Here is a 26,733-nt window from a genome sequence, read left to right as displayed (position 1 = left end):
ACCAATGATCAAAGCATCCAATACTCCACCGATGTTCGAAGCATCCAATGCTCCACCAATGCTCCAAGCACCCAGAACTCCATCAATGTTCCAAGCATCCAATGCTCCACCAATGCTTCAAGCATCCAATGCCCCACCAATGCCCCTAGCATCCAGAACTCCACCAATGCTCCAAGCATCCAATGCTCCAACAATGTTCCAAGCATCCAGAGCTCCACCAATGCTCCAAGCATCCAATTCCCCAACAATGCTCCTAGCATCCAGAACTCCACCAATGCTCCAAGCATCCAATGCTCCAACAATGCTCCAAGCATCCAATGCTCCACCAATGTTCCAAGCATCCAGAGCTCCAATAATTTTTCAAGCATCTGATGCTCCACCAATGCTCCAAGCATCCAAGACTCTAAGCATCCAATGTTCCACCAATGCTCCAAGAAGCCAAGACTCCAAGAATCAAATGCTGCACCAATACTGCTAGCATCCAATGCTCCAACAATGTTCCAAGCATCCAGAGCTCCACCAATGCTCCAAGCATCCAATGCCCCACCAATGCCCCAAGCATCCAATGCCCCACCAATGCTCCAAGCATCCAATGCTCCACCAATGTTCCAAGCATCCAGAGCTCCAATAATTTTTCAAGCATCCAATGCTCCACCAATGCTCCAAGCATCCAATGCCCCACCAATGCTCCAAGCATCCAATGTCCCACCAATGCTCCAAGCATCCAATGCTCCACCAATGGTCCAAGCATCCAAGACTCCAAGCATCCAATGTTCCACCAATGCTCCAAGCAGCCTTGACTTCAAGCATCCAATGCTCCACCAATGCTCCAAGTATCCAAGACTTCAAGCATCAAATGCTCCACCAATGCTCCAAGCATCCAAGACTCCAAGCATCCAATGTTCCACCAATGCTCCAAGCAGCCTTGACTCCAAGCATCCAATGCTCCACCAATGCTCCAAGTATCCAAGACTTCAAGCATCAAATGCTCCACCAATGCTCCAAGCATCCAAGACTTCAAGCATCAAATGCACCACCAATGCTCCAAGCATCCAATACCCCACCAATGCTCCTAGCATCCAAGACTCCAAGCATCAAATCCTCCAAGGCTCCAAGCATCTAAAACTCCACCAATTCTCCAAGCATCCAGAAATCCACTAAGGCCAAAAAACTATGCATTCCAATGTATGCAGGGTGCTAATTTGAAGATTCCATGAATTTGTGTTAACTTGTTTGCTCATTGTTTGCACCTGTATTCCCAATGACTTAAAGGTATAGATAACAATATTTTATTTTGGGGTGGATCATCTAAATAAGTGGTCCTTCTAATTGTCAATCATTCTAGTGATATGTTTATGTAAGGCCGTCCCCATTAGTTATCTTTTTATGTGCATGCACACTTTCAGGTGTATAAACGTGGTGAGCTACGGTTTTAGACAGTTATTGAAGCTCAATTTCCTTACCATGGTTCTTTGGAAATGGCCAAGGATCGTAAGAGAAATATTGTCTACGAAGTGTATGAGAAGAAAAGAGAGGCATCAGATGAGGCATATATATCCCAGAATGCTTTAGGCAGAGAGAGCATTATGAGATTTGCTGTCACAGCGGCCCTCTGTCGCTACTCGACATCAGTGATTAATATTTAAAGTGGTGCATGAGGAGTTATGTGACCAACGGGTAGCAAAAAGCAGAGATCATCTGTCCAAATGGTCAGTTAACTGAGTTTACTATAAATTTGCCTATATAATCCCCGCTCTAAAAAGTGATTGATGGATTTAGTGGTTAGGGTGGACGTTCTGTTACACAGTTGTGCATGTGCATTTGTTTTAAAAGTGGAGAGGTGGGTCTTTTCAAAAATTCACCAAAAACCTCCACTAAACCTTTGTTGTTGGTATTATTGGGTCCTACTGTAAGTTTTCTAAATTCCACCACTGTACAATTATGTTTCTGCCACCATTATTCAATTAAATGATCAAAGTCACCATGCTCCTACCTAACGTCTGTCTATACTTTGGTCCTGAGCACAAGAATATGACAATGTTCTTAGTAGTTAAAATTCAAAACTTTAACAAACTTCTGCACACTCAAATATGTATTCAGCATAAATAATCTTGTTTGTTTTTAGTATATTTAACTCAGACTTTCTGATATATATAAATATATAATCTAAGTAAATAGAAATATAAATAAATATAATTAAATACTTATGATTTTGAGTTCACCTGAAGATTTTGACAATTAGATCCTATTGGTTTACTATCAGTGATGTGTCTAGCTAGTGCTGCAACACCATGAGTGAGGTTATTATTACATTTGATAATATCTAATTTATGTTATTGGTTTAGAAATAGGAGCTAGAAAAGATGTGGAAAGTAAAAGCAGCAGTGGTGCCAGTGGTAATTGGAGCACTGGGGGCTGTGACCCCCAAACTGGGAGAGTGGCTACAGTAGATTCCAGGTAAAACATCGGAGGTCTCTGTCCAGAAGAGCGCAATCCTAGGAACAGCTAAGATACTGCACAGAACCCTCAAACTCCCAGGCCTCTGGTAGAGGACCCGAGCTTGAGGATGACACACACCATGTGTGTGTGTGTGTGTTTACATACACACAAACAGATTAATGATTAAACTTTACTGATCTCACACTGGAGAAATTTACCTGTGCATTTAAACCATCCCCTTGGGGATGCAGTGGGCTGCAACTGTGCAGCACCCAGGGAGCAGTGTGGTTAGGTGTCCTGCTCAGAGATCCAGAGTGGCAGTCTATGGGAGTGGGGCTTCAACTCAGAACCTTTGGATCCCAAGCGCAATGCCCTAAAGCAGACCCCTCCCAGAAGCACAAAGAATCACAGCACAGTTGGCCCCGAAAAGTTGAGTCTAGAAAAGATTGCCTTTGTTAGATCTCAACTTTGATGACTCCATGCCCACCCTCTATGAACGACAGTATTTTTTTTTAACACACAAACCAGCATTCTTACCAAACTGAAGTTCAACACCTGAACATTTCAGGTCATCTAATATAAAGGAAATCAGTGCTATAAATTCCTTGATAAAATCGTTCAAACAAGAAGTGCTGTACAGATATGTTGTGCCTTCTGCTTGTGCATACAGCATCTTTGTCTGAAGACATGCGAAACAGAGTTGGAGCTATTGGTTCACTAATTAGTTAGCTTTACCTCCAGATCATTTCCTTGTGATATGTAGACTAACTTTGTAGTTTTACCTGTATTTAGTCCACTTCACATTGGTGAAAACAGGCACCCCAACATATTTTATTTTCATTTCCTTTCTTCTATTCTGACAAGTTTTGAACTATAATTTTAAAACGGGGTGAGTAACCCACCTTTCCTGTATGTTCATTCTGCAACTGTGTTATTATCTGATAAAAACCCTCAACATTGACATCTGTAAATTGCTTCTTTGTTTGGCCTGGTACACACATATGTTCCTCTCTCTCCTGCAATAACCTGTGGCTTTTCTGGCTTGACTGTTTAGTAGCAAACTAGCCATGGCGACACCTTAACAGGTGAAGTCCACAGAGAATAAAACAGTTCCTGAATGCAATGTTCTACAGTAACTTAGACTCTCTTCCAACACCCTAGAGAAGGGTTGCGCAAACCTCAGTTCGTTCTTCAACACACCAGTACCAGACCTCTGCAGAGAATAGTGACATCCTGATAAAGGAAATTTATGGAGCTGTGTTTGAGCATATAGGAGAAACACATCTAAATGTTGACCTGTCCTTGGTTTTCAAGATGGAACCTTTATTTGAGGCTTGCTGTCTGAAGCTCCTCCTGTTTTGTCTTTGTCTACTTTTTGCTTTTAATTTTATTAAAAGGGTAACCTCTCTGATTGTGTAGGATTGCCAAACTTTGCTGACCAATCAAGCCTTGACTGGAATTATGTCATCGACAGTGATGGGACTAACGGCGTTGAAAGTAACGGCGTTACTAACTCAGTTACTTTTTGGGAGAAGTAACTAGTAACTATAACTAATTACTTTTTCAAAGTAACGTGCCCAACACTGGTCATCGAGGACTTATACTATAGACAAAACCTCGACCCTGCTACTGGGCATTCCAGCTCACCTGTGTCTTTTCTGGACTCTACCTTTCCGATGGAAGCGAGCCTACCGCTCTGGAAAGCGGAGTGGTCAGCTAGTACTATTATAGGCTGCTCCACGGCAAAGTTTCTCTGCCTCATTCAGGATATGCAAGCTGGTGCCCCGCTTTTCCTGCCCAATCCGTGGATTGGATCCTGTGGACGCAGGGTGAATTCTAGCAACAAGTCCCAGACGCCAGCTAATGGCATAAACCCTTTTTTCTTTTTTTTGTTATTCTTGTGAAGGCAGTCAATAATCAGCTTATGGTTTATCTTAATGAACATAATATATCAGAGGCCCGCTTCTTTTCTTGTTGTACCTCCCTCCGCTTGGCAATATTTTTAGAAAATTTGGGATTGTTATGCAGATGACACACAGACATATTTACCACTAAAGAAAGCAGAATCCACCTCTCTTTGGTCTCTGTTTTTATGTCTGGAAGATTTCTAAATTTCTTGAAACTTAATGAAGATAAGACAGAGGTAGTGATTTTTGGCAGATCCACTGTAGATTCCCTGACCAATCTTGGCTCTTAGGCCTATTATGTGAAGCTGGTTGTTACAAATTTAAGGGTCAAGATGGATGCTGGATTTTAGCTGGAAGCACACATTAGAGTCGTAGTAAAATCCATCTTTTTCCATTTAAGGCAGCTGGCCATAGAAAAACCTTACTTTCCAGAGAGCATCTTGAAACAGTGATCCATGCATTTGTGACCATACAGCTGGATAACTATAATGCACTTTATATAGGAGACATTTTTTATTTATTTCCCACCTTTAGAGGGTACAAAATGCTGCTTCACGTCTTTTAACATGTACACGAAAATTTGACCACATTTCCCCTATTTTAGCTTCCTTACACTGGTTGCCTGTGCATTTTAGAATTCATTTTATAATCTTTTTATTTGTTTTTAAAGCTCTTAATGACCTTGCCCCTCCCCATCTGTCTGAGCTGTTACATTCTTACAAAACCTCTGGTTCCCTCAGATCAGCTGACCATTTGCTTCTAAAGGTGCCAAGGACAAAGTGCCGGTATATAATGTCGGTATATTAAGTGCTTCATAAATGAAGTTGGTATGGTATGGTACCTTCAAGGACTGTAGTTTGACACCTCTGGTTTAGAGTAAGGTTTGGCAAGAAAACTTCAAAGTTTTACTTTGTATTCCATTAAGCACATGATAATATGAAACAGAACTATTGACAATAACATAATAAAAATGCAAAAAAAATTCAGCTTTTAGACACTCATATTTTCCGTCACCACTATGGCCACTGTTAAAAATATATAGTAACAATGACGAAGCATGTTGTCCTCTAAACACAAGTACAACCTGAACAACTGAATGCTGCACAGAGAACAGCTAAAAATTATTTAAAGAACAATTGAACTTCTGTTAAACAGAGAAGAATTTATTTTGAATGCAGAAGTCAGGTATCCTGTTCCACTGATTTTCGGACTTGTAATTGTAACTTTCTGGGATGTTCCAGTTAAAAAAGTTAAAGTTAAAAATGTCAAATTCCCAAAACATATGTCAGTAATATGTATCTTAGCAAAAGCAGAAATTATCAGTTTAAAACATAACACATATTCACCAGTACATAACAGATGAGTCAAGTAAAGCTCTTGATGTTTGCAACTACGTAACTGATACAACATAAGATAAAAGAGAAAAACAATCATAGAGAAAATTAAAGGGGTCATAGAAAACCGAATTTCCATTGTCATAGATGAATGGCAATAGTTCAGTGGGTAAAAGAGACATACAGAGAAGTTCAATCCCCATCGACACCTCCTTTCTCTGCAAATCTCACAATTCTGAACTTCCACCATAAAACAGGCGAATCTAAACGAAGCCCAGAGTTGATGTCAATTCTTTGATGTTGCCTTATTTGGATTGGGGGTGCGGGTATGAAGTGTCGACTGCTGGGCCGCTGACTGGACCGAACCTCAGCAAAGAGCCATGAGACCCGAGTCTTCAGCCGGAGGAGAGGGGCTGGGGGATGGTAAGGCAAGTGGGGGGAAGCACGGGGCAGCTGGTATCCAGGCTTCCAAAATGGCAAAGGTTTTGAGCAACATTAAAACATTGCACAAATTGCTGGGAGCCTATTAAAAAAATTAGATGATAGTTTTAATGTTGAAATTTAACAACATTTTAACAACATTTTCCTTTAATTTCATAGATTACCTTTGAATTTTATTCTGTACCTACTTATTTAGCGTGTTTCCATATCTCTCTGTTGTACAGTAGATTATTAAATTGCACACCAGAATGCAGCACGATAAGTTATAATACAACTGCTGTGTTTTTTAGAAAGTGATGTTGAATAAACTCTAGGTTTTGATTCTGTTATATCCTCATGAAATCCAGCTCAATTGTCTGTTTTATGCCCGTCTCTTGGTCTGTGCCTGTGGCTGTCATTTCTGTGTAACCAAACTTGATCTCCAGTTTGACCTCACGACTCAGTCCACGTGTGATATCAGGAGATGGCACAGCAAATGAGCCAATTTTTTCAACCCCTCTTTCATCCACATACTTTACATTTTGTCTCTTGGTTTGATAAAATGTAAAGTTCATCTGTGTCTGATCTGATTCTATAGGATATAAGATGTGTTTCCTAGTTTCATTCCATCCAACATCCTCATCAGCTTTCACTAGGTCCATAAAGATATCAGTACAATATGTGCCATCATTGTTTGTGATTTTTTTATCTGCCCTGTGTATTGATTCATTAAACATTTCATTAGTACCAACTCCATAAGTGAAAGCACTTTTTCTTGATGCTACAACTGATGGGTTTCTTCCGAACTCAACAGCTCCTTTCAGGATTGCTTCTTGTGGCCTAAATGGACACAGAACTTTGCAGTTATCAATAAACTCATCAGTTATATGTCTACGTAGAATCTCACTCTCAGCAAATCCCCCGACTAACAGGATGTACTCAATCTTAAAATCTTTACTTAATAACTGCCTGAGATTATCAGTGATCCCACACAGACTCTCTTCAAAGAAAGACCTCAGTTTCTGTTTACAGACTCTGATGGAACCTTCATTCCAGGATACTCCTTGAACTTTTTCAAGGAAAAGTTCAATGTCTTGTTTTTTCTGAGCTGCTCTTCCCAGGTTCAATGAACAGGTGATTTCAAAGTCTTTATCCTTTTTTTTGAAAATGTTGAAATCATTCATCATTTTCTGAACCTCACTGGGGTAGTTTAGTTCATATTCATCCCAAACTCCGTCACAGAATATTTCTATCAGGAACTCCTTAAATTTTCTATCCACGTTTTGTCCTCCGTAATCATTTCCAGATGCCTTGTGCAGCTCTTTCAATGCTCCTCTCTCCAAGACCTCGTGTACAGTGATGTCAATAGTTCCTCCTGAAATAAAACAAAAATGACACCTTGACCGACAGTTCTGTTGAATAAAAAATGTCAAAGCAATGCTCTTTCTAAAGGAAACAAACCAAACACTACTTGTTAATCTGTAGTTTATTAGCAAAATTCAAAGGCAAACTTTTTTTTTTACTTTGCAATCACAACTTCTGCTTTCTTTCCAAATAAACTAACTCTAACAAATTCATTTAAATTCAGTTTGTCTACTGTAGTGCCAGTTAAGAAGACATCATCTCAAGGCACCTTACAGAGTCAATACAGTCAGATTGGTTAAAAGCATCTGTAAAGAAGGCCAGTTGATTGTACTGAGTCATTGACTCAACAAATATTTTCTCTTCCTGCTTGCCTCTTTCTCCTTGTACCCAAGCTTGCCCAGTCTGTATTTCCAAAATGTGTTCTTAATATTTTGAACTAGACTGGCGACCTGTCCAGGGTGTATCCAACATCTTGCCCGTAGATAGGCGCCGATAGGCACCAGCACTCCTCGCGACCCCAGCAGGGATAAAGCATAGTGGAAAATGGATATTTTGAACTATTCCCTTCAGATTCACTATCCTTAACCAAAATTCTGTACAGGGAGAAAGAGGGTGAGTTTGCTTATTGATAAACAAAGGCTTTGAATACAGAATTACAGATGACATCTACTCCTTACCTTGAAAAACATTTTCATTCACCCACACTCCACACCCACATAAATGGTCTACACACACCCCCACCAAAAGCTGTGCAATTCCTACCCTTCTCTTCTCATCTGCGCTGCCTGATTTCTGAGGAGGATGTGAATTGTTTTTTTAAACGTCAGAATTCCTACAAAGCACAAGATGGTGTATGCCCCTACTGCTAAGAGCCTGCACTGTCCAACTTTCCTATTTATACTCAGATCTTCATCAAATCACTTGAGCTATGAGAGGCCCCCTACTGCTTCAAACACTTCAAAATTACCCAGGATTCTCAAGAAACACACCATTACGATAAAAAGTTGACATGGAGACTGTAGGAGAGCAACAACCCACCAGCAGAACTATATCTTGAAGGAATAGGAGGAGCACTGCCAACACCCTCAAAATTACCTCCAGAAGGCCACTAATGCAAATGCTTATACTGTAAGAAAAATCGCGCATGAGGTTGGTATGAGGGACTGGCGTCTTAAAGTGTTTAGCTGTAAGTAAACTCCTGCAAGTTTGGAACTTGCCAGAAAACAACAGTAATGGCAGATTTATCATTGGTACCCTATTTGCTCTTCACAGATGAGAGCAGGTTCACATGGAGTACTTGTGACATACATGTGTCATGACTGCAGCCCGGCAGCTGATCTAATTACTAACTTCATTCACCTGCTGTTCTATCCCTGCTCTCTAATTATCATTCCTCTTATCCAAAAACATACAATTCAATCATAGACATGATCCCTTCCAGATATCACCAAACCCCCCACCCCATCACAGAGGAACGAGGGACCTACCCACTCCAGCCGGTGAACAATACCTCTTAATGGCCGACTCTTAACAATCATAGACAGGTTTCAGGTATTACAGGAGATAATCCCCCCCTTAACGGCAATCCCCCCCTTTAACGACCGATCCTCAGAATCATAGACAGATTTCAGATATTACAGGCTAACGATGGAACCAAACGACCCACTCATTGGTTACCATTTGCATGTTTCCAAGCAATATAAGGCTTTGTCCATACAAGACTCAAACTCACTGCAGATCCAGACATTTGAATTGAGAAAGCTTCCTGGAGAGGTGGCGAAACGTCTTCAAATCTTGGAAACCAAGTCCAGTGGATATTTTTTTGAATTTTTATGGAATAACTATGACCTGGATGACTGAGAACCGTCATCAGCATATTCCTCTTATTCACCAGAGTGCCAGTTATGGGGGATGCTCCACTCACCCCTGCAGCATCTGCAGATCTGCAGATCCACAGCTCCACGTTCCGTCGCTGTTTTGAAAAAAAAGTTTTTTAAAATACTTTAATTCCTCCACTTGAGGCAGAACCTCTTCTCCAACCTGAAGGGGGCAAGCCACCATTTACCAGGCGAGAACCATGTCCTCACATTTGGAGAAGCGGATTCTCATCCAGGCCACTTCACACTTGGTTGCAAAACCGCCCTAGCTCCTGTTCTAGGTCTTGGCCACGTCAACCGCAAAAAAAAAAAGGGAAAAAAAGAATTGAGGTCCTACACTACATTGCCATGTTGCTGACATAGTGCAGCAAGAGACATGGTGATGTGGTAAAAGCAGGGATCCATTATTCAGGTCAAGATGGTAAAAAAATTGTCTAGTTTCCAAGGTTCTAGTTTCCAGTTTTCAATCTATTCAGGTAATGAGGTTATTAGCCCAGAGTCTGTGCTTTAGCTGGAAGTTCAAATGGTTGGTCCTACTCTCTGTTCAGGGTTTAAAAAACTGAAGTGGGAAGTTTCATAGCTCAATGATTTTTGTTGTTACTTTATACAGGGTTTAAATGTTTATCTCCTAGTACAGGGTTAACTCTAAATATGTTGTATGTATTAATTAATTCATTTTTCTTAAGCTTTTTTTTTAAAGAACAGAGGTACTACACCTAAACATAAAAAATAAATACTTAAAAAAATTAACAGCTTGAAAAATCCTAATTATCATATATTTTAATAATATTTTGTCTGTAATAGAATTTTGCTGAGAAGATATTATTTTCTATTACTGTATGTAATGGAAATAGTAAATGAAATATTTTACCTCCACAGTCAACAATAATGTACTGAGTTCCTGGAGACTGGTCTAGTTTGTCTTCTCCTCTGTTTTCAGCTATGAAACCCTCAGATGGAAGCCTTTTACAGAAGACTGAAGCTGCTTCTGGTTCCAGGGCAATGACTAGTAGGTCAGAGTTTTCTTTGGGCACAATACCTGCCTAAGAGAAATTAGACAACTAATGTTTATCATCTATTTAGATACATTAAAAACTGTTTTTTGGTGGTTTGAGTTTAGGTTGTTAGTTACCTGAGTTGCAGCTTCTCTCATAAATTGTTTTGCAGAATGATCCCAGATGGCAGGAACAGTCAGCACCCAGGTGAAATCAGAGGCTGTGAACTTCCTCCCCTCTGTGTTTGTTGCAATATATTGTAAAGCGTCGTCCTTCAGGAATCTCAGTGCTTCTGTAAAAACTTTCATTGCCGTCATTTCTTTTCCGTTAGCTGCTTTAATCTTCAGATTCCTGGTGATTTTCTGTTGAGTATAAATCATTGCATTATGTGCACCTGCTTTTGACTTGAACACTTGCCAAACTCCGATAGTCTTAATTTTTTTCTGACGTCTGAGCCGAACATAAGTACAATAGTATATTGCTTTGAATATTAGAATTGTGTAACCACAGGCACAAAAATATTAATTGTCCTATCTTTCTTTAAAATGAATGCAGATTGTACTTACTTTTCCATATAGGGCCATCTTAAAGCAGTTAAAGAAGTACTGCTCCCTGGCTTCATGACCCTTTTTTGAAAGATATGTTTCTTTAGCTTCATAACCAAAGCTGACAAACTCCTCATGTTCATCAAACAGGATGCAGGTAGGAGCCTTTGGGGTTTCCAGTCCAACCTCTTGACCCCAAAATTTTAAATAGGGATCAATTTCTTCATCCCTGGATGTTATACTGAAGGCATATCCACTGTAGGCAGTGCCAAAGTCTATGGCTATGATGAAAGCGTCTTCCATGGTGGACACAGATCTGTCTGGCTGGGCTGAAGAAAAAAGTACTGAGAGTTAGATTGTTCAGTTTATATGTATATATCGTCCAAGTGGGCAGGGCTGCCTTCAGGTCCTTCCCCTTCAGTGAAATAGAGAGTTTATCACTCTAACTCAACACACTGACAAGGGAAGAACAAGGAAGAACAACGTCCACAAATTAAAGGCAACTACAGGTAAATATCTCAGCTATTTCAGAAGATAACATGAACTATATAGAGATGATATAAGCACAGAGGAAGCCAAAGTTTGTCAATTAATTTTATCAAATAAACTAAATACCTCTTTAGTAAAAATTCTCAAAACAATACTAGAGCTTTAATGGTCAAACAAGTATGCAAAATTCAAGAACCTTAATGAAAACAGCACAAGCCTTGGATATTAAGTTGCTGAAAACAAGTGAAAGTATTATATGAACAGTTAGATACGATTCAGGATAAGCCTACTTTATTTTGTAATATTTTTTCTAAGTATTTGACAGTGGTAGATGGCTGTCTAACTTCATGTTCATTTTATCTAGAAATACATCCAGAGTATTTGGTTAAATACAGAATGTCGTCCTTTGACGAGGAACTCGACTCGAGGTAAGATAATCAGATAAATGTAATTCAATTTGGAGAAATATTATAATGAAAAGTTTATAATTTTTTATTTTCAAAAAATCATTATAATCTTGAAAATACAAAACAATGTATTAAGAAAATAGAAATTTCATATTTATTTTAAGGTTTTATAGGTTAGTCAGATAGTTTGGTATTTTACTTATTCAAGTGTTTGTAAATGTAAAAGCTACAAATATTAACCAAAGGCTGAGTTTTATATGTTTTTAATTTATATCATCTGAAAAAAATGGTTACAAACTAATATGCACAGAACAGCTTGAAAAGTTGGGAGTAAATAAGGACTAAATAAGGAAGTTGTGTAAAACCTGGCTTTTCAGTAAAGTGTGAGCGCTAAATTACAGCTTGCAGCTTATTATGGAGGATAATGTACCAAAGAGCTGAAAATAATTTAAATGCCCTATTATGTCGCACTGTTGGCAATTGTAATCGATAATATAATAAATGGCATTATAAAATATAATTGTGGCAAATGTAATAGATAATAAAAAATAGAGATACTCACAAGACTATGAAATATCAAAAATAAAAAAAATATTACAGCAAATGGAAAATACTGAAAAGCTGAAAAAAACAGCATGGATTTAGAAAATACTAATAAAGCAGATAACAAGTAACAGCAATACTGCACAAAAAACACTAAACAGATGAAATCTAACAGCATAGAAAGGAACATTTCTTGGGTCTATGAAGACGATAAAGTCTGTGAGCAGCCTAAAGCAAGGATCAATATTAGAACTCTTTTTGTGCACCTAGCATGTAGTAGGGGGCTCCCTAAAACAAAACTAGTCTTCCTAACAGTATATATTTCGAGTTTATTTACAAATCAGAAATTATTTCATAACACAATTTTAACAAATGATCTAGTTTTAAAAATGTATTTTTGTTTACTTAATTGTTTCGCTCATTTCTTGTGATTTCTGTGTAAAGCTTTGAAGACTGGTTGAGAACTCAACAACAACAACGTCAAACACTCAGGTAAACATACGATTCCTATCTATGTTTCCTTTAGTATGCAATAATTCATTTTTTTTTCTGAAGCAATTGGAATTACTTAGACAATTACTGTTTAAAGTGTTAGAGATTTAAACATTTAAAACTGAATACCCTTTTTTTTTTTTTTTTTTTTTACAGATCTCTTTATAATCATTGTTTGGACACAATGTGCTCACTCTACAAAAGGTACCATACTTTATACCTTTTTTGTTCTAGTTAAGAGCAGAGGTGGATAATGCATGTACAGAAAGTAAAAACACTTAAAGAGATTTGTTCCAAACATTTCCATTTCCACAACACTGACTGGCGACTAATCACCTGGTTGAGTGAAGAGGATGAAGGAAAAGCAGGAAGTGATTTTACTTACTGGACTCATCTCTGGTTTGGGGACAGAGGATGAAAAGAGTTTTTTTATTTATTAGTATTTTTTTTGTATTTTGTCTTTAGCTAATCAATCAAGAGACTTCCCCTTTAATTTTACTGATAAATTAATTTTATGATATTGTAAACCTTTTGATGTAAAATCTTTATATCTATAGGGAAGGAGAAAATATTAGTCAAATTATGTAAATATCACAAAAATAGTCTAAATCTTATCCAAAAACAATCGATTCCAGAGTCGATAGTTTTGGGTTGATACATAACATGGTTGATGGGGAATATTGGGCCGCATGTATCAACATTTTTGTTTTTTTTTCTCCTATCGAGGACTCCCACAAATTTATCACATCATATTTAAATAGTAATACTAAATGATCGTAAATGATTCTCTAAACATGATGCAGACCATCTGTGTGGAATTGAGCGTGCATTACTGAGAAATTTAAATCTCAAAATCTCTGTCCCAATAATGGCATATAGGTATTTGGATTTGGATTAATGGCATAAATTCACACGCTTGTTCATTCACAAAATGGCATTTAGTCTGGCTGGACCAATCACAGCGAGGAAAGCAGGAGTTTATGATGTATGAGGAGTGGCGGCCTAGTGGTTAGGGCATAGGGCTTTGAATCTTGAGATTGTGAGTTCGATCTCCCACAGACTGCCACTCTGGGTCCCTGAGCAAGACCCTTAACCCCACACTGCTCCCCTTGCGCCGTACAGTGGCAGCTCACTGCTCCCCAAGGGGATGGGTTGAATGCAGAGAAGTAATTTCCCTCTGGGATTTTTAGAGTATATAAAAAATAAAAAAAATCAGTGTCAGAATTACCCATAATGCAGCAGTGCTTTTCTACTACAATTACAACAAACTGGTGACCAAAACGGAGAAATGTTGCAATGAAAATTTAATTGCAAAAGAGCGTAGTAGAAAGCACACCTTTTATCCAAACATTTGTGATAAGTTAATGAGTTGCAATTTTACCCCCTGCCACCAAATGGCTGCAGATATGATGTACCCCCCGGATGTGTGTCTGTGTGTTGCAAGTCATTAGTAGATGAATAATGAACATATCACTGTGTTCCTGTATCCTCCTGACTCGTTATGTTAATAAATAAGTTTAGATATGAACCCGAGCTTCTTTATTAAGATTAGACATATTGCTGTCATGATGGGTTTCAGAAAAGCCCAGTATGCAGAACACCACGGAAACTGATGAAAAGTTTAACAAGTTTTATTGAGCACAAGCACATGGAATAAACACAGGAACTGGTTCAGGCCTGGGGGCAGGTTCATTGGAGTCTGTGAAGATGACAGTTCAGTTAGCTTGGAAGCAGATGAGTCTGAGTTTGAGAGTTTCAGATTTATACCTTGAGGTGTCCGGATTTGGCTTTGAGAGAGGAACTGTTGGGTCCAGAGACTGTTTAGTTCAGCAGAGTCCAATAACCGCTTCAGCGTCTTACTTCTAGCGTGAGGGCAGACCTTGGCTTTGGGTTTCCAGCTCTTAGTCCAGAGCTGCATGAGAATCCAGAGAAGGGTCTTCAGGTTTGGCTCAGAGGGCTGGCTCGGCAGGTTAAGCTCATCCAGAGCTTACAAGGAAAAAACTGGATTCCTGAAAGCAGAGACAAAGAGGGATCAGAATCCAATCAGGAATCAGGAGCAACAAAGGTTCACAGAAGAAGCTAGGCTCAGGTGCTAACCAAACTGGATAAACACTGCGGCGTTGAAGCAAGGTCTGAAGGCAGGTTATATACTGTGGATCCTCTGATGATGAGATGCGCCTCAGGTGTGTCGAAGGCTCAGCTCAGGAGGATCCACGGCGGACTCTGCTGGAGAAAGGTGGAACTTCTCCAGATCCCAACAATTGCAACGCTCGCTTGAGAGTTTCCTTGATGGCTTGACATGTTTCACGGCCTACAAAATTTCAAAAGCAGAGAGCGTTGCATGAAGTTTTTACGTCATACTCTTTCCCAGAGTAAAATGCTGTTTAAATGTTGTATTAGTTTGGCTGCCCAGGTTACAGTAGACTGGTTGAAGATAATATGAGCAAAATGGTTCAAGACCACTTCCAATATAGAGTCAATAATGTTGAAGACTTTGAAGTATGGAAGAAAATGTGTCCCCATTTTCTAAAATGGATTAATGGAAATGCTTTTTCAATTTTTTTGTTTTCATAATGCTTCATGTCTTGACTAAGGTATCAATAAAAACACTTCACATTTAATTTGCAAAAATGTCTCAGCAAAAATGAACAAAATTAATTTTGAAATGAAAAATTATAAAAAGGAAATGCATTTGAGTTACAGTCAAGATGTGGGTGTACAAAGGTTCATTCGTAGTTTCAAATGGGGTTTCATGGTGTTTTGCAGTGTTTATTTTAGAAAATCTTTTGGTGAGCCTAAATATTTGATTGTTTCTTTGTTTATAAATCAGACATGGTGACATTTAAAATAACGGTTCCACCTGAAAAATATTCCTCAATGCCTTTCTGTTATACAAACACAAATACAAACAATTGTATTTCCAATTTATAGTTTGGGAGCTGTTCTTACTTTATTTCACATATGTAATTTTAGGCAGAATTGTCACCTAAGACCTTGTGGGCTTAAGTGGTTAAAGTAGAAAATTAAAACAAGTTGTGAGGATCAATGAGCATTTATGAGTCAAAAAATTGCAGCTTTGACTTTGAAATTAACTAATTTTTCTGCTAACATATTTTAATTTTCAAATTTCACATTTAAAAATTAATTTTGATTGCTTTTTTATTGGACATCTTTTACAAATTAAATGTGATTTTATTATTCCTTTAGATTAAGTAACAAAATGAGTAGTCCTGTAGAAGAAAATAGAAAAAGCAGTTTGGGTTATCATCTGCTAATTTTATGTGTGAGTCAAGAAATTTTTTTTCTAATCATATACCTCACAATATTTTTTACAAGTTAACTCTTTTTTTATCATGTCATAATAAAGGCTTGAAGACCTACCTTATAAGATGCCAGATCACCCAAAAAGGTAAAAAATGTTACACCACCAATATTTTAAATCCACTTTTTTGTCATATGTCTTGGATTTATTGAACAACAATATATTAACATATTTTCAACTCTGTTTCTTTTACTCGACAGCATTGCTCTGGATCAAAGTAAAAACCAACTCCAATCACTTCATCAACGGTAAAGATTCATATTTATCTTCTAACACATGTATTTTCTCCTCCTCGCATCCTTCTCCTTGGGTTCAAAGTCGCATCCTGTATGATTTCCACCTGCGGTCGGTTTCAATAAGCAGTTTTCAGCAGCTCAAATCTTGTGTATTCTCTTATGCTTTTAAACTGAGTTGTGAAGCGCTTTGTGGCTTTGACATGTGAAAGGTGCTTTATAAATAAAGCTAACTTGCTTTCTTACTAATAGCATTAATTATATTTAAAGACTGGTAGATGCACATGTTTCCATACCATTCGGACCTTACGGTGTAGTTTGAACATTCTTTTGTTTTTTTGCTTCATTCCAACATTTTTTTTTAGAAGTCTGCAGGCAGCTCCACTTTTGAGTGGATTAACTGACCAATACTAAATTATTGGTAATTTCAAAGTTTTTCGCATTCAGGACCCCCAAATGGCTAGTAGTGCCCCTGATCTTACCTTTTTTTTTTAATATGTCACAGGCATTTTTGGAGTTTCAGGTTTTCTGTGCTAATGCTACCTTGCAGTACGCACTTTATTTCCTTTTATAAATGACTGTCTAGAGTACTGCTGTTATTGTTCACTTCTGCTCCAGTTCCTTTAAATCCATTTGGATTCAGTGAAACATCACAACAGTGATCATTTATTTCCTCCCCTTTCCTCATCAGAAACACCTATAACCACATAAAGTGTTTTGCCCCAAAACAATAAGTTTCATTTAAGCCATTTTCTGATCAGGAAATTGGCTACAAACTGTAAAATTTGGAGAGGTCAGAGGACAAGGAGAGGGGAAGGGATAAAGGAGGGGCAGCTTGAAAAGTTTTGGTATGCGATAAAATGGTGAAAACAGTGATGGTTCTGTGTATAGTTACATAACAGCCAACTCAAAGCACTGACTTGAATCGGATAGAAATACAACTTTTATTGATCTCACATTGGAGAAATTTGCCTCTGCATGTAACCCATCCTCTTGTGGAGCAGTGGGCTGCCATTGTGCATCGCCCAGGAAGCAGTGTGGGATTAAGAGTCATGCTCAGAGGCCCAGAGTGCCGGCTGTTGGGATCGAACCGGATACTTGCACTGTTTAACCACTAGGCCAACACTCCCCATAGCCCATTTAGGGCTACATGAAATCTATGTAGAAAGACAGAAATAACATTCATAGGCAAAAATTTTATGCATTTAGTCTACCTAAAGCTTGCATATGGTTAATTATGTTAACCATAATATCAAAGTCACCAGAACTATGACTGATTCAAGTTCAAGTTAAAGTCGGCTTCTTTGTCAATTTCTTTACATGCACTGGTCATACAAAGAATTTAAATTTTGTTTCTTACTTTCCCATGCAGATATAGACATTTTCATGATTTTATTCTAAGATGTGACCCAAATGCAGAAAACCAAACAGGGAGACCTGGGGAGGGTTTAACAGGTTTATTGAGAACTGGTAGAGAAGGGTCCAGTGCTGCTCTGAACACTGGCGAACCGGGACTGAAAAGTGAAGGGGAAGATCCTGTGGTTAGTTCAGGCTCAGCGGGAAATTTGAGCTTCGATTTGCAAAAGGGAATAAAGGCAACAGTACTCACGTTTCCAGAAAAGGTGTCTTTCTTTAAATCCATTCGGTGTGGGTTTTACCAGTTATTGAATAGCTCGTTGGAGGGCGGACAGGGTTTACCCAGTATGAGGTGTTTCCTTGAGGAACGGAGGAGCTGACTGCCACTTAGATTTCCTGTGGTACTTGAACGGTTTCTTGTGGAGATGAATCCCCTGCTCAGTGTGAAGCTCAAACAATCCTTTGGGGAAAAGTTGATCCAAACCACCAGTTTGAATCCTCAGCTCAGTTTGAAGCTCAGATGATCCTTCCAGCAAAACTGAGCTTGGCTAGAGTACCCAAAACTGGCAAACACTCTGGCGTTGAGGTAGTGGCAGTCAGCAGCTTAAGAGTCCTCTGGTAATGAGGCAACCATGCACAGGTGTGTGAGAGGGCCAACGAGAACTAGTCGCCAACTGGGGGTGGAGGGAAAACACACAAAAACACAACCCACACCAACTGGATTCCTAACAGACATACTCTAGATGCAGACATAGACAGTAAAAAAATAAAATATACGTACCACGAGTGAATTTACTGAAATATAGAATATATATCAAAATATAGAAATATAAAACATATATATAAATTAGACAGGATCCTAGGTTCCTGGTTTGACTGGTTGGTGGGGGGGCTGCCAGTGATGGGAGAGTGGGTAGAGTGTTCAGCATCCTGATTGCTGTGTGGATGAAGATACTTACAAGTCCGGTGGTGCGGGAGCGGAGGCTCCTGTACCTCTTTCCAGAGGGCAGGAGGCTTAATAGTTTGTGTGCAGGGTGGGTTGTGTCCTTGACAATCATTAGTGCTTTGCGGTTAAAGGTGGGTGGTGTAAATATCCTGCAGGGAAGGGAGTGGTGCTCCAATAATCCCTTTAACTGTGTTAACAATGCACTGGAGGGTCTTCCTGTTCTGATCTATGCAGCTTCAGCCCCACACTGTGATGTAGCTGGACATGATGCCCTCAATGGTCTCTCTGTTGAATGTGGTCATGACAGGAGGTGTGGCACTTGCCTTCTTCACTTTGAGCAAGAAGTAGAGGCGCTGCTGGGCTTTCTTTGCTTGCTGTGTTGGTGGTCCAGGAGAGGTTGTCACTGACGTGCACCCCCAGGAATTTTGTGCTGTTCACACTCTCCAAAGCATCTCCATAGATGGACAGTGGTGGTAGTTGTCTGTAGCCTCTCTGAAAGCTGACAACAATCTCCTTGGTCTTGCTGACATTCAGAAGAATGTAGTTGTCTTTTTCTCTGCAGTGAGCATCAATCAGTGTTGTATTGTCCGCAAACTTCACCAGATGGTTGGAACTGTGAGTCATGTGTTAGCAATGTGAAGAGCATGGGGCTGAGCACACACCTTTGTGTGCTCCTGTGCTCAGGATCAGAGCTTGGGGTTCTCTGCAACAGGAAGTCTAGCAGCCAGTTGCAGAGATGATTAGTTGTTGTGGTATTATGGTATTGAATGTTGAACTGAAGTCTATGAACAGCATTCTCACATATAGGTCTTTATTGTCCAAGTGGGTGAGGACTGGATGGAGGGCAAAGCAGCTCATTTAGTGCAATGCTCCTGTCAATGTTATTGTTGCTGTGGGGGATGTGCACCACGACCAACAGAACCATGGTGAATTCCCTGGGGAGTTAGAAGGGTTGGCACTCAATGAAAATAAACTTTGCCATTGGAGAGCAGTGACTGTGTACCACCGTAGCGTCTCGGCACCAAGCATCATGTGTGTAAACACAAACTCCACCATCACATTTTTTTTGTCTGCTAGGGCTCTGTCAGCTCGACAGCACGTTAGCTGCTCCAGGTGTATAGCTGGGTCGGGGATGTTATCGTTGAGCCATGATTCAGTAAAAACAGTAAGGCAGCAGTTACTCACTGTCTTGTTTGCTGATCTTAGCAACCGAAAGTCATCCATCTTATTGTCCAGTGATTTTACATTCGCCAGAAATATGGATGGAATTGATGGGCGAGTTGGGTTGGCTGCCATCCTTGTTCTCACACCAGCTCATTTGCCTGTCTTCCTTGTCCTTGTATACCGCTTGCAGTGCCAGGTGAAGCAGATGGGTCCGACGTTGTGGTAAGCAGGCGGAGTATTCCCAGTTCTGCCATCGTCTCTGTTTTTATGTCCAAACATCGATATTGCTGTTTTCCTTTCGCATCTGCAACAGTTGCTGTCGGCTGTACATCCTGTTTCATGAGATAAACATTCTGAAAAACACATTTTAACAACAACAAAAAAAAACACTGCACGTTCAGGAGAAGCAAGGGGTCACTGCATCTACATGTGCCACACCGCTGTCGATATCAGTTAATTAGAGGTTTCTTTGGAACACTTGATGCCTATGAAAAATTAATAATATGTCGTCTATCAGAAAAATGTATGAAGTCTATTTTTGACAAGTCTGAATGTTTCTAAATTCCAGATGGGCCAGACAAGAGGTCAGGTACAGAAAGATTAAAGTGGAACCTGTAGATTTTATAATAAGAGCTATAACATAGAAGGATGCAACACTTATAGAGTTTTCATTTCAGAATAGCAGATTTTATGAGGGATGATAAGGACACAGAATGTATTCAGAGTGAAGCTGAGTCAATCCAATGCTTGGGTTGTTGATGTTCTCTTGAAGGTCATTTTTGGATTTTGGCTCCCATAGAACTAAAAGCTGCTGGTTACGATATTTAGTTTAGCCTTTTAGGATTTTCTGTCTTTGTGTTTTCAGATATGTTATTCTAATCTAGCCAGTGTGTTGTTTTGAATTTTAACTTAAATGTTCTAAAAATGTGGTTTAAAAAATGAGGCTCATTATATCCCATTAGAAACAATATTGTTTTAATATAATCGCAAGCTAGTTTGGATGATGTTTTTACTTTAAAAAAATTTATAATTATGTAGAAATTGGGTTTATCTTCTCTTTCTATTATTTGTACTGGATGAATTATAACGGTGGCAGTCAAAACGTTGAATTTAAAAGACACATTTTGGCTGCACTGTATGTGCTCAATTTATGTTATTTTAAACTTTTGTTAAAATTGTTGATTTATTTTAAATGTGAGAAAATAACTTTTTTATTTTCAACAGCATGAAGGAACTGAAGGCCAGATTCAAAAATGAATATGAAACCTTAAGGTAATTCTAAATACGATTTTACATTTGAAATGGGCAAGAGATTTGAAATTAGTCCTAAAGAAATAAAATAGTTTTATTTAATGGTCAAAGCCAGCTAGATTGGTTTTACACAAATCCAATTGATATAATTTTATAAGTACTATAAATACTGACAACAACAGAAGGAAAAGATGAGCATTTATGAAATGTCCCAAATGAGCTATGTATTATATTTAAACACCAAGAGGCCTTTTAGTCCACAGAAAGCATTTTTTAGTAAACGCCTCAATTATGGTTCAGATGCTCCATGCAAAAAATGGAATGTCTTAAGAGCCCTACTGAAGGAAATTTCTTTTTGTATACACTCTGCGTGAACAAAATGACAATAAAGTGTGTCTAAGTCTAAGTAAAAAAAAAAAAAACTGTTTTGGTGTACAGCAAAACAACAGATCAAATTTAAGAAAGAAGGAACAGATTCATATAATCAATGTTAATCAAATGTTTGGAGAGATTTCATCATAACCAAAATGCAGGAGGGATCAAATTTAAGAAAGAAGGAACATATTCATATAATCAATGTTAATCAAATGTTTGGAGAGATTTCATTCATAACCAAAATGCAGGAGGGATTTTGGCACTGCAGTGCCAAAACCCCTCCTGCAGTGGGTGCAAACCTGGTGAAAAAATTACAGGAAACATTTGACCTCTGTAATTGCAAACAAAGACTCCTGTACCAAATATTAACATTGATTTCCTCAGGTGTTTAAATATTTATTTGCAGCTGTATCATACAAATAAATAGTTACATTTTTTTATTTCCAGAAAATAACCTAGAAAATTTTTATTTCTAGGTTATATCTCTCACAGTGGACATGTACCTACAGTGGACATAACAATTTCAACCTCCTCCATGATTTCTAAGGCGGAGAACTTTCAAAATAGCAGGGTGTTCAAAACTTATTTTCTTCACTGTATCATGGCGACCGCTAAGTGCCTTCCATTTCGGCTTGTGCCCTAACCAATTTGATAAATTCGAAGGACCCTTGTTGTCTTTTCATACGTTTGGGGCAGCACCTGTCTGCAATATTCCATTGGCTACAATATTAAAAGCATAGAATGAGAAAATATATTTGATCTGTGATAAATTGTTGTGCGATACCGTCCTGTTTTCTAAACATAAAATTTAGCAATAGCATCATGTTATATTTTGAACTTCACAGATCCACTCTGTACTCAACTCAAAAATTTGAGATGTCCCAACGAGGGTAAAGTGTTTATTGTTTTCTCAGAAAAATTATTTTGTTTAAAAACATCTAAAATTATGTAAATTCCTACATAAACACTGAGCATTAAGTTTATCTTAATGCTGCAGCTGTGAGTTTTACTACTACTGCAGCATATATTAAAAAATGAATTCAAATCAAAATATGTGTATTCTTTTAAATAAAGCATTCAGCTCAAGAGGGAGATGCAACAGAAGACATATGAAGAAATAAGGTAATAAACATGCAAACCAAGACTGAAAATGATTTATTCTAAAACTATGCCATACATGCATTATAAGTATAGCACATGTAACATTGTCTGAATTCATCCAGGTGTATAATTCCCTACTTTTCAACTGTAGTTGCTTCTAATCTGTAATAGATTAAGTAGGTAATTCTAAAGACATGATGCTTACTGTATTATATTGTTTTTGTATGCAGATCTGATCTGAAAGACACAAGAAAGACTCTGGAATCTTTCAATGAATGGTAAATTTGTGTTTGGACAAATCAGCTAACGATCTGATCCTTAAAATGTGGAGAAAACATAGTTAATATTCAATACTGATTACTAGATTCACTATTTTATATTGTTTCCTGGGATAACCTGAAAACTAATTTCCTTTTTTCTATTTTAAAGGCTTAAAAACATGGAGTCAACTTCTATATGGTATGTTGTCTGAGAAAAACGATGCATAAGCTCAAGCCCTGTACTCAAGCCCAACAATCTTTCATGTAATTTTGCTTTAACGATTAAAACCAGCAGCAGGATACTTTCTTATTCAATTCAGTACAAAGACTATTGAAAATGCTTTACCTGAATTAAACAATAACATAGAAGAAACATAAAAGCAAAAATAAAAGTAAGTTTAAAAGGAAAAGTCACTGTTTACATCCTTAAGCTTTCTCGGGTCGATTCTTAAAGATAAAAACATGATAAAAGTAGGTAATAAAACAAATAAAACAGTTTTGACCACAACTTTAAACTATTAATACCTAAGTTAACAGTTTAACTCTAAAATTTTTTTTTTTTACTTTCATTTAACTCATTCAGTACTTTTATAATCTTCTCAGAGCATAGGAACTAAATAATACTCCCTATGTTTGGTTTTAGTTCTGGGATACAGAGTAGGCTTGAACTAGATGACCTGGGTGGTCTGGGATGTTGGTCCACTGACAACAAATCTGTTTTTATTGAGGTGCTGAACCATTCAGTGATTTATAAACTAACAGAAGTCTATTCTCTGAGCTACAGGTAGCCAGTGGAAGAACTTAAAAACCAGGCTGATGTGCTCTACTATCTTAGTTCTAGTGAGAACACAGGCAGCAGAGTTTTGAATCAGCTGCAGCTGTCTGATGGACTTTTAGGTAAACATACAGTATGGAGACACTGTTGCAGTAATCAGTTCACCAAAGATAAATGTATAATGAGTTTTTTCTAGATCCTGCTGGACATTAGTCCTTTAATTATGGAGATGTTCTTCAAGGCTAACTTAGTAGCTGGCTTAATGTGCCTCCAGTTTGCTACATATTCTTCCTACTTTTTTTTCTGCTGCTATTTTCCGCTTTAGTCCAGCTTTATCATGAACTGTGATATTAGCTACTTTAGGTTCTAATGCATTCTGTTGCTTCACTATTCTCTAGACAACTGGTTAAGCTGTTTAACATTTTTATGAACACATTCATACCAATCAGTAATGTGTGAGTCTAGTTGTACACAAACCTTGAGTAACTCTACTATACTAAGAAAATGATTCATCATCTTCCTGTTAATTAACCTACAATTAGCTGAGTAAAATGAGGGAAAAGCTATGCTTTTGTTATTTCCGTCCAGCTCTATGGCGTCAAATTTATTTCAAAAAGCGTTTTGAAATAAATGTGAAGCAATGCAGCTCCCAGTTTTCTTTCTACTCTGAGCTGTGTGCAAAAGCTTAGAGTTTACAGCTGCAACCCACCTCCACTCACTTACAAAACCATCCAAACACAGCACAATAGGGGCAGAGGACTACATGCCTGCTGACAGGGGAGGACAACCAGGCCAGTCGTCTTTGGCCACAAATATGATTTTTGCAAGGAAATTTTAGCTTTATTCTTAAATTTCATAAAATATTTTCCTATTATTACTTTCTTTCCATTATCCACAACAGTATTGGTAAATACCCCCAAGAGTCATTCCTTCTAACTAGTTATGCCGCTGACACAGTATCTCTGAATTTTATCGAACTGCTATACATAAGACTTGCTGCGCTGCAGGTGGAGACAGGAAAATATACAACCTGAATCTTCGCCTCTGTACACGGTCAGGCAGCAGCTCCATCACCTCAACATGAAGGGTACAGCTACTCTCAGCCTAAGAAACCGGCTCAAGACGCAGGAACAGCTTTAGATCGAACAGAACTTTAGATCAGTCTCCCCTGCTAAAGCCAAAGAAAGCGGTCATAGCTTGAAAGTGCTCTGATTTTCAGTCTTTGTTTCTCACAGTTTCTGTCAAGGGTATGTTCCGTATCTTTGCTAGATAAAGTTATAATTAAGACCGGACCAATGGGTACGTGATGTGATAACATGGTGCCTCAGCGGCTGCTGCTGTGGAAGTGAATAAATAGACAATCCTTCTGTACAGCCTTAACTGCTTAAGAAAGACTTGACCAGACTAATTTGTGGTAAATTTAAACATATCACACAAGTAGAAATCACAGCAGTTAAAATCTCTAAATGGGATCACATGAGACTTTAGCAGGTACAGAATGCCAAATGTGTGGCATATTTCATAAATTAAAAACTGGAAAGATCTCTATGTAAACATTTAGATATTACGTGAGATAATTGCATTAAATAAATAAATATAGATTGTATGCTTAATAAATAAATAATACAATATTTTTTCAGTTATTTAATTAACTATTAAATATTGTAAATAACCTTGTTCAAAGTTTGATCAATCAGGACTTGATCAATCTTGGGGGCCCGACTCGTTATTTCTGTCCAGGGCAAAGGACAAGGCTGTAAGCTGCCCTGGAGGTGGATTAGTGAATTTTTTACTCAACCATAAGCGTAAGCTGTGATATGACAGATCAAATTTTTTTCTGACCAGTGCATGCCCATCCAAAGCCTGCTAGAAGAGGACACAAAATAACATCTACTGATAAAAAGTTGCATGCATATGTAAAAGAGAGTGGGTCCTGTCAATGTGCTTCCGACTGATATCCCCTTGGCTTCCTGGGGAAGGTGAAATCCCTTAGGGTCTCCCATCTGGGCCCTCTGATGTGTACCTTGCCACACATACAATATGCAAAATTATATGAGGTTTAGAAATGAACATTTTAAAATATAGCCAATTCTCAGCATGCAGCAGGTGCACAAGGTATATCGTTTTTATTTTATTTTCACACACAATTTGTTTTGTACATGTTATAGTTAAATAATATAAGTAATAAATATGATCTTACTCTCTAATGCAGAAATGAGATTCTCATTTGCCCCTTGTGAAATATCAACAGCATAAAGTGTCCAATGAAGAGACTTTACTTTCTTCAACTACTGTAGATTGGTTTATCTGCTCTATCTAAGAGCAGTATACATTAATTCAGCTCAATAAAAATAGCAAGAAAATTACTTATAGAGAAGGTTGAGGAAGAGTATATCACAATTAATTTACATACAATGTGACGTTTTTATTCTGTTTTTAGCTCTAGTTTTAAAAATGTGGAGGAGACAACACAATTGCTTTACCCAAGGTACAGTACTACTAATTAACTACAAAAGAAAAATCAATTTTTAATTTTTTTAATACTTGCACACAAAAAGGTATATGCCATAGAATAAAAATATGCCAAAACCTACTGTTAGATATTATTTTTCTAGGCGTATTTAAGTAGCCTTAAAAAATACAATCATACTTTTTGGATTTTGTGGAACAATTATGGAAAGTTTGTTGAAAAATTGTTATTTTCAGTTTTTTGTTCACTCCTATAAAGAATTTAGTAAAAGTTTATATATATAAACAGAAAATGAAGAACAAATGTTATTATTATTGACAGTTTAGTTGACTATGCATAGCATTTCACATAGAGAATTTCATTGAGAGTTAAGATACTTTTGAACATGCTGTTTATGGAATGTTTACAATTTCAAAAATGTGCACCAACAATCTCTTTAATGTCTTCATAAAGTCTCGATACCGTGGATGAGGGCAGTGGTGGAGAGAAATATTATGGAATAAGGTAAAAGGGATTTTTGAAGATATTCTAAATATACTGAGAAAGAATGAACAGAATGTAAAGAAAAATTAAACCTGCCAAAATACATACCATAATCATTTAATTCCATAATAAAAATTTTTAACTTGAGGAAGTTGTTGTTCATTGAATGCTTTTAAGCAATTTA

At 37.9% G+C, this 26,733-nt stretch overlaps 1 protein-coding gene across 1 annotated transcript; it reads right to left on the bottom strand.

The window, feature by feature from the left end:
* Positions 1-6,413: 6,413 nt before the first annotated feature.
* On the bottom strand, positions 6,414-11,242 carry LOC119775152 (heat shock 70 kDa protein 12A-like). Its single transcript, XM_038273053.1, has 4 exons — positions 10,904-11,242; positions 10,475-10,699; positions 10,214-10,385; positions 6,414-7,475 (listed from the first exon to the last, which is right to left on the bottom strand). The coding sequence occupies exons 1-4, from the start codon at positions 11,183-11,185 to the stop codon at positions 6,448-6,450; spliced, it is 1,707 nt and encodes a 568-aa protein (XP_038128981.1). The 5' UTR covers positions 11,186-11,242; the 3' UTR covers positions 6,414-6,447.
* Positions 11,243-26,733: the final 15,491 nt, after the last annotated feature.

The sequence above is a fragment of the Cyprinodon tularosa genome, unplaced genomic scaffold (genome assembly GCF_016077235.1).
Source record: "Cyprinodon tularosa strain WSP-4 unplaced genomic scaffold, ASM1607723v1 ctg852, whole genome shotgun sequence".
In the NCBI taxonomy this organism is placed as follows: Eukaryota; Metazoa; Chordata; class Actinopteri; order Cyprinodontiformes; family Cyprinodontidae; genus Cyprinodon; species Cyprinodon tularosa.
Note: the sequence above shows the minus strand (reverse complement) of the source record. Positions and strands in the feature narration are given on the sequence as shown.

Bases quoted from the DNA above. Each gene is read 5' to 3' on its own strand.
- LOC119775152 (XM_038273053.1), bottom strand. From the start codon at position 11,185: ATGGAAGACGCTTTCATCATAGCCATAGACTTTGGCACTGCCTACAGT. The intron at 10,386-10,474 runs GTAACTAACAAC...AATTTCTCTTAG, and splicing joins TGAGAGAAGCTGCAACTCAG to GCAGGTATTGTGCCCAAAGA. The intron at 7,476-10,213 runs GTAAAATATTTC...GTTTTATTTCAG, and splicing joins CATTATTGTTGACTGTGGAG to GAGGAACTATTGACATCACT.